This window comes from Fusarium redolens, assembly GCF_020744475.1.
Source record: "Fusarium redolens strain MPI-CAGE-AT-0023 chromosome Unknown BKA55scaffold_3, whole genome shotgun sequence".
Classification (NCBI taxonomy): domain Eukaryota; kingdom Fungi; phylum Ascomycota; class Sordariomycetes; order Hypocreales; family Nectriaceae; genus Fusarium; species Fusarium redolens.
The window spans coordinates 1-12,737 of NW_025763666.1; the positions used below are offsets into that span (position 1 = coordinate 1).

At 50.4% G+C, this 12,737-nt stretch overlaps 6 protein-coding genes across 6 annotated transcripts; 1 reads left to right on the forward strand and 5 right to left on the reverse strand.

The window, feature by feature from the left end:
* Positions 1-2,516, reverse strand: BKA55DRAFT_556731 (uncharacterized protein; the record flags this gene model as incomplete). Its single annotated transcript, XM_046191733.1, has 2 exons — positions 1,213-2,516; positions 1-1,167 (listed from the first exon to the last, which is right to left on the reverse strand). Coding segments are annotated over exons 1-2 (2,039 nt in total), but the record flags the coding sequence as incomplete, so codon positions are not given.
* Positions 2,517-2,687: 171 nt separating this feature from the next.
* BKA55DRAFT_590197 (uncharacterized protein) lies at positions 2,688-3,736 on the reverse strand (the record flags this gene model as incomplete). Its single annotated transcript, XM_046195054.1, has 2 exons — positions 2,688-2,990; positions 3,089-3,736. The coding sequence occupies 2 exons, from the start codon at positions 3,734-3,736 to the stop codon at positions 2,688-2,690; spliced, it is 951 nt and encodes a 316-aa protein (XP_046053418.1).
* A 604-nt stretch (positions 3,737-4,340) lies between these two features.
* On the reverse strand, positions 4,341-5,784 carry BKA55DRAFT_556736 (Alpha/Beta hydrolase protein). The gene is made up of 2 exons (XM_046191734.1): positions 4,441-5,784; positions 4,341-4,390 (listed from the first exon to the last, which is right to left on the reverse strand). Exon 1 carries the CDS (start codon positions 5,553-5,555, stop codon positions 4,776-4,778), a length of 780 nt encoding a protein of 259 aa, XP_046053419.1. The 5' UTR covers positions 5,556-5,784; the 3' UTR covers positions 4,341-4,390; positions 4,441-4,775.
* Positions 5,785-6,165: 381 nt separating this feature from the next.
* On the forward strand, positions 6,166-6,839 carry BKA55DRAFT_734061 (uncharacterized protein; the record flags this gene model as incomplete). Its single annotated transcript, XM_046201249.1, has 1 exon — positions 6,166-6,839. The coding sequence occupies exon 1, from the start codon at positions 6,273-6,275 to the stop codon at positions 6,837-6,839; it is 567 nt and encodes a 188-aa protein (XP_046053420.1). The 5' UTR covers positions 6,166-6,272.
* Positions 6,840-7,690: 851 nt separating this feature from the next.
* Positions 7,691-9,379, reverse strand: BKA55DRAFT_685179 (uncharacterized protein; the record flags this gene model as incomplete). Its single annotated transcript, XM_046198753.1, has 4 exons — positions 7,691-7,956; positions 8,008-8,548; positions 8,617-8,709; positions 8,813-9,379. The coding sequence occupies 4 exons, from the start codon at positions 9,377-9,379 to the stop codon at positions 7,691-7,693; spliced, it is 1,467 nt and encodes a 488-aa protein (XP_046053421.1).
* A 1,088-nt stretch (positions 9,380-10,467) lies between these two features.
* On the reverse strand, positions 10,468-12,606 carry BKA55DRAFT_590200 (uncharacterized protein; the record flags this gene model as incomplete). The annotated part of the gene is made up of 1 exon (XM_046195055.1): positions 10,468-12,606. One exon carries the CDS (start codon positions 12,604-12,606, stop codon positions 10,468-10,470), a length of 2,139 nt encoding a protein of 712 aa, XP_046053422.1.
* Between the last annotated feature and the right edge of the window lie 131 nt (positions 12,607-12,737).

The window sequence follows — 12,737 nt, forward strand, 5'->3', positions numbered from 1 at the left end:
GTTGCCATTTTCCGTGCCAGTATTTCCATGTCTTTCTGATTTGCACCGCGTGGACCTTTTCGGAGCCGGGCTTCTCCCGTCTTAACTTCTTCAGGATCTGTCAAGACCTCTTCTTGCGTGTCGTGGACGCTGGAGCGCCTTGTCTTTCCACGGCCTGGGGAATTCCTTAGGCGTTCGGCATAATCGGATGTGGCGGTTCCTATGGCTGAGGCGAAGCCTGACACGGCGGCTACGGCGCCAACAAGAGGGTATTCGGCTCCTTCATCCACGTACCAGTGTCTATGCCGGAGTAGCTTGAGGTTCTGGGACTGAAGGAGTCCAGCATCTATGAGACAACCGACGGCGAAGCCACTAAGATGCGCTCCTGTCTTGCGGTCAAGCCAGCTCGCCAGCCTATCAGGACAAATATCGCAACGAAGGCTGTCAATGTCAAGACGTTCCTGGATATCCTGCGCTGTACCACCAGCTCCATCCTCTTCACCGATTTGAATAGCCATGTCCTTGGCGACTTCTTGCACATCCGGTTTGAGAGCGAACTTGATACTCTCTGCCAGTATTTCCGCTGTCAATTCCTTGTAGGGAACTGATACGGGTCCTGCGCCGGCGCGAGCCATCATCTGACCCCAGAAAGGCTGGTCTCCGAAGAAGGGAACGATAACAGTCGGACGTCCGGCCGCTATACCGGCAGCGGTTGTCCCGGCGCCACCGTGGTGAACAACAGCTGATACTCGTTGGAATAGCCAGTCGTGCGGGCAATTTCCGATGAGATAGACGTTGTCGGGGACTTCGCCAACTCCGACGCCGCCCCATCCTTTTGACACGATCGCCCGAACCCCCGCGAGCTCGACTGCCTTCAAGATCATATTCGTGAGCGCTTGCGGATCCTTAACAACGATCGATCCGAAACCGATGTAAATTGGTGGAGGCCCTGCTTCGAGAAAGTCCAGGAGATCTTTCGGAGGCGTGTAAGAGCTTGCGAGCGGTAGAAAGGAAAAGCCGGTAATGTTTAGGTGTTCGTCCCAATCGGAAGGTTTGGGAATTAGTGTTTGTGACCAGAGATAACTGTATGGAATGCGAAGTCGAGAGAGAAGCTGGAATCCCCACATTGGACTGATGGGATCAAGGTGAAGCGTTTGACGGCGGAATTTGTTGATGAGGTCGCCCAAGCTGGAACTGTCAGTCAATGGCTCGAATGGAGGTCAAGATACTTACCCTTGCCATGTTAGAAGCTCCATCATCATGAAAGAGAGGTAGTTGGCGACCTTTGCGTCGGCATCTCCATAGCTCATAGCAGCCAGAGGATGGGGGAAAGCTTTGGTGGGTGACCATGGCATTGTGAATACCATGTGCAATGGAATATTGAGCTTTTGAGCGCAGTGAATATGACCCATCGATGGAGGATTAGCGATGATAACATCCGCAAGGAATAGATCATCCACATTTTCCACGTTTGCAGCTTTGATAGGGTCTCCCATTCCATCGCCTGCCTCGATACAACTCCTCCAAGTACCAGAGATGATCTCCATCATTTCCTTTCGTCTTTTCCCAACATCGCCCTCCTTGAGACTGTCCTTATTCGGTAATAATCCAGGGTTCTTCACCATATACGCCATGAGAGCTTCGGGGTCTCCGCCGATATTAAAGAACTCAACACCTTGCGCCTCCACAAACTCCTTGAAGCTAGCATGCGTGCATATTCGTACTCGATGACCGTAGGGAGGTTTCATCAAAAGTTGCGCGATCGGAATAAACGGCTGAACATCGCCTCGAGAACCCACGATATGGATCGCAATATTTAGTCGCGGACCTTCGGCTGGCTTCTCTACACCCGGGAGGAAAGCAACGGTGCTTGTTCGACGCGGTTTCGACGGCTTCGGTGGTAGTAAATGCTCTGAATCTGCTCCATCACCCGCGAACGTCTCTTTCAGGTGTTCGCACCATTGGGCCAGCGCTTGGGGAGTGTCGTGGAATTGAACTTGGACGCGACCGTCGTCGATGACATTACTCGAAGGGCCATTGTCGGTATCACCGTCGTCTATCGCGATGTGGCCGAGTCCATGGGACTTGATGCGATTGAGGGCCATCTTTGTACGCCTCTCGTGTGTCTAAGGGGCAGGATTGACGCGACAGAGAAAGTTCAAACTTCAAAAGGTCAATTGAAGGAATACAGGCCGAGGTACGCACACTCGTTATCGTTTAGGCCAAAGACGTTGAGATCGACATTCCATTGCGCTTGAAGTCATTTGTGGGGTTCAGGTAAGATTTAAATGTTTGATACGACGGGAGAGCAAACGTTAGCACGATGCAATGTCAGACGGCAGAGGAGATTGACTGGTCAGGGATGGTTTAGGCTGGTCTAGACCAAACTCTGTTCCTTTTGCATTGACTTTGAATAGTGATCAACTGCCTGCCTCATTAGTAGGTAGTTTAGTTGAATTAGGTCTTCCAGAGGTGCCGAGGTGCTGATAAGAATAACTAAGAGGTCTCACACTGACTCAGATTATACCGCTAAGAACCTGGTAAAAATCACATGAATAACTGACTCCGGCGATCCGAATAAAATCGTTTTTAATCATTTTGTCTCTCTCTTACGTCATTATAGAGCTGTTTCCGTACCTCCCGGGCCTATCCACGGCTTCTAGATGCCGAGTCGCATTTGATCATCTCAAACAATTTTTGAGCCCCTGTTAATTCTCTGCATTAAAGTTCCCTCCAATCCTCTTCTGTATCTCAGCGACATTAGCATGACCCCGGCCCTTATAGACTTCGTAGGCCAGCCTATGAGCGTGTATCCCTTGGGAGAACAACGCCCGTTTATCGTTCCATCCCGTCAAGGACCGCAGCTTTTTACTTCCTACCCATTGACTGAAGCTGAAGACGAAATGCAGTCCTGGAGGAAATGATGGCTCTGCCTCAGAAGCTGAGACGAACTGAACCCCTTTCTCAAAGCCGTACTCTTTGGCTACAGCTCCTGCAACCTCCTCGAGTGTCTCGTAACGATAGCCAGACACATTGAAGGATTGGCCACCTACAGCTCGTCGATCACCAAGTTCCGCAAGAGAAACATAGGCCCCCCGCAGTCATCAACATGAGTTGCGTGCATGATGCTGTTGGGATCCCCAGGAACCCGAAGAACTTCTGATCCTTTTTCTCGCTGATCAGCCGCATAGTTAAATATAGCGCCGTAGTAGCTGTTTGAATATCCAAAGACGCATGTTGGTCTGATGACTGCCGCATCGAAGAGGTCCGTGTAGTCGAAGACCTTGGCAGAGTTTGTCGTACGCTCCTTCAACATCTCTGGTCCATTCAATGGCGACTCTTCAGTATGAGGCGCAAGGCCAGGTGTACCGTGGAGACCAGTCATGCCATAGTCCTTGCATCCAGACGACCAGAGAACTAGAGGCCGAACTCCATTCTCGTTGCTCCTCTCAGCCAGTTTCCTGACAAAAGCCATAACCTCTTCGAAGTGTGCAGCATAGCCTGGGATCTTTTCCGTGCAGCTGACTATTGTATCGAAAGTGTTGACCTCTTGGGAAAGAGTTTCCAGGAAACTGAGATCGGTGAAAGCTCCCACCACCGGAATAATTTCAGAAAGTGCAAGTTCCTCTCGAGCTTGCGGGTTTCGAATGAGACCATAGGTATTCCAGCCTGCTCTAACAAAGGCTCGACAAACTGCTGAACCTATATATCCATTGGCTCCAGTAACAAGTACGCTGCGTTGTCTGTTTTCGGTCATGATGGTGTTGATCGTATAACATGAGAAATGAAGAGTTGAGATTCACCCGCCATCCTGTCAAGCAATTCGAGATTAAATATCTTTTCAACGATGATCAAGTCCACCAACAACGTTGAAGATTATGCCAGTTGAAGGATGCATAACGTTACGATAACGTTAAACTAACGTTAACCACCTGGTTTCGTGGTTACAATGTCTTCTGTTGGTTTTATGGAGGTTTTATGGTCGAAATGAGAGCCTGCTGTACTACTGTCAAGACGGCTGTTCTCACCCAGATCACCATCTTTCCGGCTTCGTTTGATCAGAGTATTTATATAGCTTACTATCAACAGATTCAATTCGAGTGATCTCATGTGAGTAGATGGCATGTAGGTAAAAAAGGTGGGACAGGCGGGTCACGAGTCTCTCCTCACAATGACCTTGGCGACAGTCACAGCCAAAGGCCCATGTTCGTGACAGCTTCAGAACGAGTAGACGCAAAAAGTAGAATACGGCCAGTAATCGGTTCAGTTGATACAGCTGATCTGGGCATGCCGCAGATGTCAAAAAGGAAGTCGACAAAAACATACAACAGCGGGGATTCGCTGGTCGTCACCGACCCAACTACTAATCCGCCGGTTAGTGGCTTGACTATGGGAGAGCGGACGGGATCCCGTATTTTCCACTACCTTTGGTCGTATGTGCCTATTGACTAATCAATCCAGTACATAACCATGGCCGTCATAGCTCAACAGCTCGTATGTCTGGCAAGCAGAGTCACTCTCCCATGCCACAGTGACATGGAGATAACCGAGGTACACCTCAAATAGCAGTCTTGGGCTGCTCGCTATATGTCCCTGGTTTGGTATCTGCAGAATTGTCACTGCAAGTTCTGTACGGCCGCAGTGTTGTTAGGTGATACAGTGTCAAGTCGAGGTGGTTCTTCAGTTGAGACAAAAGATGGGGACGCAGGGCTGAAAGCAGATCGCTTTCGATGGTGAAGTCGATCATGTTGAATCGGAGACAAAACGTGTCTATGTTCTGTATATTCTATGCGCATCTATTTCTTGATGGAAGCGAATGCCCGGCTGATGGCAAGTCCAGTCGCAGGATAAGCCATGATCTTGTCATGAACTCCATACTTCAAAATCTCGAGTCTAATATTGCCCTTTCTGGTAGGCCAGACGGTAATTGAACCCCCTTCTCCGCGGCCTTTCTCGACGCTGCTTATCCTGCTGAGGAGCGCGCCCTCATTCTCGGACAAGTCTTTGGCACCCTCTGCGACACGGATAGCTTCTCTATAGAGCTTGATGGAATGGTCCATGGGGATATCTGTGTCATCTTCGGCATGCAGAAGGGTGATGTCGTACCTTTCAGCACCCTTGACAAACTCCCCCAGCCTGTACATGTTGTCCCAAGTACCGGAAAGCTGTCGGGCGAAGAATGCGAATAGCGGTTTCACCTTTGCTACTGGTGAAAGCACTGGGATGAAGCCACCGATGCGATACGTGGCCGTCAATTGGGGGATGTCTGCAAACGTTGCTGTAACAACCAGTCCAGCAAAATGAACGGAGGGTTCCCTGTGAGCGAGCTCATTGACGAGAGCAATGGCTACTGCTGAGCCCAGACTTTGGCCGAAGATAACAATGTGCTCAGGAGGGATGCCTGCAGTATGAACAGCCCAGTTGGCAACAGTAACCGCGTCTGTGATGATTCCATCTTCACTCGGTGAACCAGTGGACTCTCCATATCCGCGGTAGTCAAATGTCAAAACGTGGGTGTTGACAGGGTCGGCTGAGTAGAGGGAGCGGTAGCTATCAGGGCGCCAACCACTTGCCATAGTCCCGCTGGTGCCATGGAAGTAAAGAACCAAGCGAGCATTTGGGTTCTCCTTCAATAGACGGAAGTTTAAGGTATCTTCGAATTTCTCAACCAATCCACCATCTGACCCTTGAGCCAACAACTCTTCCTGGTGCGACTCATATGTCGCTAAAGGGAGTACATGCCATGTGTGTAGCTTGACTCCATCTGGTGTAGAGATGTAGAAGGGTGTAACTTGATGATGAGCGAATCCAAATTGTTCTGGCGTGTTTAGATCCTTGAACCATGTCAAAGTGACTTTATGAAGGTAAATTGCGTGAGCTTGTAGTGAGGGTGCAACAACCAACGCTCCCAAGATACTGAAATAGAGAATGGCGGGCAGGCCCAAAGTCAGACCAAACCTCAGCATCGTCGGCCGCAGGGCAGAGAACGCGACCATATTGATACGGTGTAGGCGAGAAAATTCGAAGGTCTCTATTGAAGCGTTGAGATCCAACCAAGTCAAGAAATACTAGAGTTCGGCCATACCAGGGTGGAGTTGCAGGGCTCGCTAATCTGTGATGCAACGCGTCAATGTGACAGGGAGTTTAAGTTGTGTGCTTCACGTTGCAGTGCTCACACGTGCAAAACATCTTCGTATAGCTCTTGGAACTACGGCTCAAACAGATGTGTCTAATAGACTATTCCGCCTGAAGAAGCTCAAGGACATCGTCACTGCAGGTTCAAAAATTTGGCGATGGAGAGTACCTACGACACCTCTGACCCCAATCAGAAACAGGGCGATTCTATCGCTTGGTACGTTGTGCCTCGTGATTGTCGGGGCGATGAAGTTGGGGTGATGGAGGACCCAGAACGAGACCCAGGAGAAATTGTTTCTACAACTGAGCCTAACTCCCAAAAGCTCGAGCCGACTGTCACTGAGGTGGAGGCTGATAATGTCATTACTGAATGGGTCTCAAGTCTCTACATGACCAGATACTGGCCCCTTCTCTGCCTCTTGGGGGCATCCTTCGGAGCCATTCATCTAGTATCCTGGACCTCCTCTTTCCCATCAGAGGCAGAGCGTTGGCTATGGCGAATCAGCGCACTCGTTTCAGTCATCACATCCGTTATCTGTATGCAGTTCAGGAAGATGAGTCTAACATGGGATGGGCCATTGACCATTATCAAAGTTGGAAGCCCACTGCTTTATCTTGTGACACGGGTTGTTATGGCAGTGGAAGCGTTTGTAGGCTTGCGAGCTATGGAGCCGGCGACTTACGATAATTACGCACTGACAAACTATTGGTTTCACTTGTTATGATGAGGTTGTGCATGAGGCTGCGATAGGCATATAGAGCAATGTGTAACTTATTTCCGACGAATACGGAAAGCTTGAGACGTGCTTATCTTGCGACACCATTCATGCGCCATTCCTGTTTGTCTTTGAACCGTATCGTCGGTCTCAAGTTGAAGCCACAAGGGGCAGCTATTGGATACGATCTCAACGTGATCAAGTGAACACTGTGGCCTAGTCAGTGAATTAGTCACTTGCTTCGGTCAAGCTGAAGGAGTCAGCGAGTCTGGCTTCGGCCTCCATGTCCAAGATGCTGGTCTTGTTGTGATCTACACTCTCTACGACATGGGCTATCACGCATAGTGTCTTATTCAGGACTCCACGTCCATTCATCAAGTGTCTTACTCATAGGTATCTCATGCTACCACTAGCCATAATATCATCCCTAGTACAACACTCTCCTTTACCCCGAATCAACTGTGACTCAGCGGCTCGCACACCGTGTCCTTCGCTCGAGTGTCATGCTCGCCCAAAATACATCAAGTAAACGTCAAAGGCTATCCTCCTGCAGCAACCCTGTTAAAAATTCCACCGAAACTGCAACGCGACCTTCCGAACGCCTAAAATGAGTTTTTCCTCGCCGATGGTGCTTTCAATACTTTGGCACGGGTGGTCTCCTGGGGCTGATGTATGTAGTTCCGTCAAGCACGCCCATCAGATGGGCTGCATAGCCATGACATTAATCCCATTCTTGACACAAGTTATCGCCGTCGAACGTGCTCATCGTTTTGCGATGTGGGCACCTAGTCCGTGGCTCCATCTTTTGCTGTGTTACTCTTTCGGCGCTGGTGCGGCAGCGGCATCGCGACAACGCTGTTCTAGATGTTGGTGCGATCACCCAGCGGCGCAGGCGTTTCCTTCAGAGTCTGAGTTGAGGTGGGCAAGTCGAGAACTTGGGACTCGGGTACAGGGGTAGCGGCATCTGGAGTTTGAGTTTCTTCACTGTTCTCGTCGTCGTTGCCTTCGCCATTGTCCTCGCCATTGCTCTCACCATTGCTCTCGCCAGTACCTTCTCCAGTACCCTCACCCTCCATCATGGCAGCCAATCGAGCTGCACGGCCTTCCTTCTTGCGGGGTACGGGAGCTATAAAGTCAGCACATCAGTCAGAATAGTCGAGTAGTCTGTGTCACTTACCTCGTCCATTCTCCTGGACGTAAAACCGTCTGAGCAGAGCGACAGCCTCATCACGACCCCATCCACCCTCAATCTCGTAACCAGATTCGAGGTTTCCACCGTCACCTCCACCTGGAGGATACGAGACGCCCAGCGTGCCACTTCCGTCGGGAAGCTGCGCAGGCTTTGGTGTTGGGTGTGCGCTGGCAGTCTGGCCATCGGCACTGACAGGAAGTGAGTTTGCATGAATACTGAAGACACCACCTGTTCCGCCAAACTTGTCGTTGACTGCGCCGAAATAGACCTTCTTGATGCCGAGTTGTCGCAAGAGAGAAGCACACATGACGCACGGCTCTACAGTGACGTACAAAATGCTCTCTCGAATGATGGATCTATCAACTCGCGCATCAGGATGGCACTTCTGTCCATAAGGGTAGAGGTGGCCCTTGGATCCATCCTCGTTGCCCTCATCGACGGGTCCTGATTCGACAGAAGATGTATCAGAAGCTCCGGGTGATTGATTCTCAGGCATGGGCTTCAGGTAGGTTGTCCTTGGTCCATTCTTGGGGGGTAAGATAGTAAAGCGCCGAGGGCCATGAACTCGGCATGACGAGTGCCATTTCGAGTGACGTTGGTTGCATTCATGCCTCGAGCAATAACCTTTCCATCGTGAACGAGAACACAGCCCACAGGTGTCTCGTTGGTTCTGAGAGCGAGTCGCGCCTAGGACTGTGAGTTAGTCCAAGGTTCACGCTCATGGGGAATGTATAGTCTTGGTAGAGGGCGGGAAACGGCTTGCCATCTGCAAGTGTGTTGATAGACTTACCATGTCAAGAGCCTCTTCGGTGAACTTCATGTGGATCGCTCGCTCAGCTATGACAGCGGGATCTGTGTAGATGGGGGCAGCAGGTACAGCTTCAACGGCTGGAGCTGCATCCACGGCAGCAACAGCAGGGGCAGTGGAAACGACAGGCTTAGGAGAAGTCGCGACGGCCTTATCCTCTCCGATGTTTAGACGAGAGAGCGAGTCTGACAGCTGAGCCGGATTGGGCGGTTGGTTTTCCTTGTCTGCAATCCCCTGGGGGACGCGCTTCTGAGGCGACACCATATCGGAGGTAGTTGTAGATGTTTCAGCAGTAGTGAGGGCGTGTGGTTGTTGGCGATTATCAGTTGGGGCAGATGTATCCTGATGTTTTGTAGATGAAGAATCTGTTATGCTGTTGTTATTCTCCCTCTGAATATTGTGGTCGTTGCTGGATTTGCCCTTGCCCGTTTGATCAGTGTCACTGGCACTGTCAGTCTCGCCTGGAAGCACCCGCCCAAAAAGTCGACGTAAGGCCTTTGCACCTGCCGCTTTGGCCGGCGAAAGACCAAGTGACTTGAAAACTCCCATATTTGTCTTTGTCTCCTTCTTCAATCTCTGAATACCTTCACTCACTCCCTCCCTCACTCACTCACAATCCCCCAGGCTTCAATCCTGCTCTTTGCTTCTCAGTAACGAGTCTCTTCACCTTCGTACCCTCGTTATAAATACTCCTTTCACTTGTATCCAAAAGCTTCCTTCTTTTTCCAATGTTTATTGTTTGCGTCCTCGACCCTCGACCTTTGTTCCTCCTTCTTGAACCATAGGTAGACACCAAATGCCGTCTCAAAACCGAGTAACACAAGCCTTTGTGTATTCGCAATTCGGGCAATGGATAACAATAATCCGGTAAGCTTAATCAGAGCTCACACAAGACTTAACAAGAAAGTTCAAAGAGACGACCAAAAGTTGGCTGTCACCCTAAACTCATCGCCAGATGCAATCACTAGATTACAGACAATAGATGGTATAGATGCCGCTGAACAAAAAAGGTGAAGGTATCGTCGTGCTGTGTCTTCCTATGGCCCCAGACATAAATTAATGACAGACAAAAGTAGTAAGGCTCCCCTTTTGGCCCGAAATAGTTGATCAAAGTTCCCCTAACCTTAAAAGTAAGAGAGAGAGTTCAAGATACTCATGTCCTGCTTCAATCTGAGAGAAGATTTCATACTCGCTTTGTCGCGCTAATCCGTGTTTGAGCCACCGTCTAAAACAGATGACCCGCTTTCAAGATCGCTCATCAAATCACGGCTCCTCAGGGTTTACGGAACACAGATTTAGAATACGGTGAGGCCATCCGTCACAAACAAGCAGGACAAACTTTGTACATTGCTCATCTCATTAATCACCAGGCAACATATACTAGATCACTCGGCGGGACACAGATTTAAATATTATACGGCCTTGGAGGCCAGTTCAATTGATTTTGGGCTCGATGCTCGCTCTATAGCAACAGCCATTCCCTGTCAAGACCAGCGCAACTGCGCGGCCATTCACTCCCAATGCTAAATGCAATAAATAAAACAAATAAAAAAGGGTGCAAGCTCTATCATGGCTCTAGCCAAAAGCCTGTATACCAACTCCATTCATTCCACCTGGTGCGCAACAAGGATTCATCGCTACACAGCGATGAGACTTCTGTTCATCGAGACCATTCGACCGACTGACGTCTTGCCGCTTCGTGTCGTGCTCTGCAACCTGCAGATCTTCTCTCGAATGCTGGGCATGATACCTTTGACCTTTCGCTGACTGGGTGCAGCGGACTGTGTCTTTTGCTCCCAAGATTTGTCCTGGAGGACAAATTGCTGAGAGGCATAGGACCAAACGGTCGAGGCGATCAACATCGCAGCAATGGATGCGAGTGCTCCCATGCTTGACTGGTCAGATTGAGTTTCCAGGCCAATCGTTTGATGAGCTGGCACAACGGGCGCGGGAGAACGTTGGGATATATCTTCCGCCACATTGTGAATCTCGGCATCTTGAGAAGTTGGTTGATGTAGGTCGCCTTGGGCATCGACACGTTGAAGAACTGCTTGGGCGGTCACAGTGTGATTCTCGGATGTTCGACAATCCGATGACTCTTCTGTGTCTTCCGTCACGATTGGTTGATAGCTTGATTGTGCTATCGTCTCCGTAGACTGCGTGTCCAGAGTCGTGGTAGTAGTGGCGGTTGTAGTGGTGGTAGTTGTCTCGAGTGGTCGAGACTCTGGTTGTGCTGTTATTACTCCGCGGCCCTCGATAATATCGCGACTAATTGTCACCTTCTCCGAAGTTAGTTGCCGTTCCATCATAAGCGGGATAATAAGTGAGACACGTACGTTACTATTCGTAGATAGCTGAGAGTCCACAGAGGACAGCGGTTCAGACACAGAGACCTGCGCGTCGCGGTCTGACCATGAGTTCGCGCCCGAGCTCAGAAGATCCGAGCCGAGACTAGACTCTGGTGTACTGGAGTAATACTCCAGGCCAGCTCCAGGGTCGCGATAGACGTCTTCGCGGCCGAGCTGGCCATGGGTAGAGAGTTGTTGAGGTGCGGATGATGAGGCCACAGAAAGTGATCCAAACAGATCACCATTCAGATCGCCGCCGCCAAGTTCGCCGCCACTACTATAGAAGCCACTCGAGGACTCGTTTGGCGGTAGTGGGTTCGGTGCTGGTGACCTAGGCTGACTAATAGACTGCTTGGAAACTTCAATCGGGACCATACGCTCATCTTCCGAGAAGATTGATGCAGGAGAGTACAGGTTGAAGTCCACATAGTCGTGATTGGCTTCGGTCTGGTTGAATGGCATATAAGCCGCAAGATCGGTAAGTCCTGCTAGGTCCGCATCGCCTGGACGGCGACGAAGTAAGTCTTGGTCTGTCGTGGGGGTAACAGGCTTCGTAGAGTCCTCAGAGAGGAAGGAGGAGGATCCAGGAGAGAAGTAGCCCTCTGGGTCGTTGAAGAAGTCATAGTTGTCATCCTCAGCAGGGAACTGAACGAATTGCTCCCATGGCTCAACTCCCTGTTCTGTAGGAGCAGCAAGGTTGTCGAGGTCGACTGAGAAGTCTTGCTGGGGGAATGTCAATTGCGTAAAGGCATCTTGAGCAATAACAGGAGTAACCTTGGGTTCTGGAGCTACTGTCTTCGTCTTCTTAGTCACCTTGGCAGGCTGAGCCGCTGTGCTGGAAACTCCACGCTTCTTGTGGCTAGGATCGCAGCGAATCTTCTTCTTCTTGCAGCTGTCGCAAGCCTTGATGATTCGCATGAGATGAGCGTGATCTCGCTGCTCCTTTGTCTTGGATCCTCGGGAAGCAGAGTTGGTCACATCACGTCCATCCTTGGTCATGATCTTCATGCCGGGGAGATTCGAGAAATCGGTGGCCTGGGGGCTGGAGGTCGACTTGGGAGATGAGCGGCGAGAAGAGCTTGAGGTGTTCACGTTACTCCAGTCCCAGTTGGAGGTGACGGGGCTAGTGTTGAAAGAGGATCCATAACCAGAGTCCTGAAGAGGGCTGGCAGTAGCAGGAGAGTCGGCAGCAGAAAGCGAGTAGATAGGGTAGAACTTGAAAGTCTGCCCCGTCAGGTGAGCATACTCAAAGTAGTCGAGAGCAATGCTGGCACGCTTCTCCTGATTGGAGGCGGGTCCAGGCATGTAAGCGTTGATCATCTCATCGAGCTCACGGGTGCCGATAGCAGGGAAGAACTGGAGCTGGGCACCAAGAGTAGGCTGGAAAACCGAGAATCCTTGAGGAAGAGTGTTGGAGTTGGACGCCATCGTAAGCTCAAAATTTCCGTTCAGGTTAACTTGAAAAGACAGAATTTTGAAGACGGCAACAAGGCGTTGAGATTGCAGTGTACTCTCCAAATCCAATATCCCCGGAGAGCTTTGGTAGGTCACGTCAGTTG

Excerpts from the sequence above, each read along its gene's own strand:
- BKA55DRAFT_556736 (XM_046191734.1), bottom strand. The coding sequence starts at position 5,555 with ATGGCAAGTGGTTGGCGCCCTGATAGCTACCGCTCCCTCTACTCAGCC.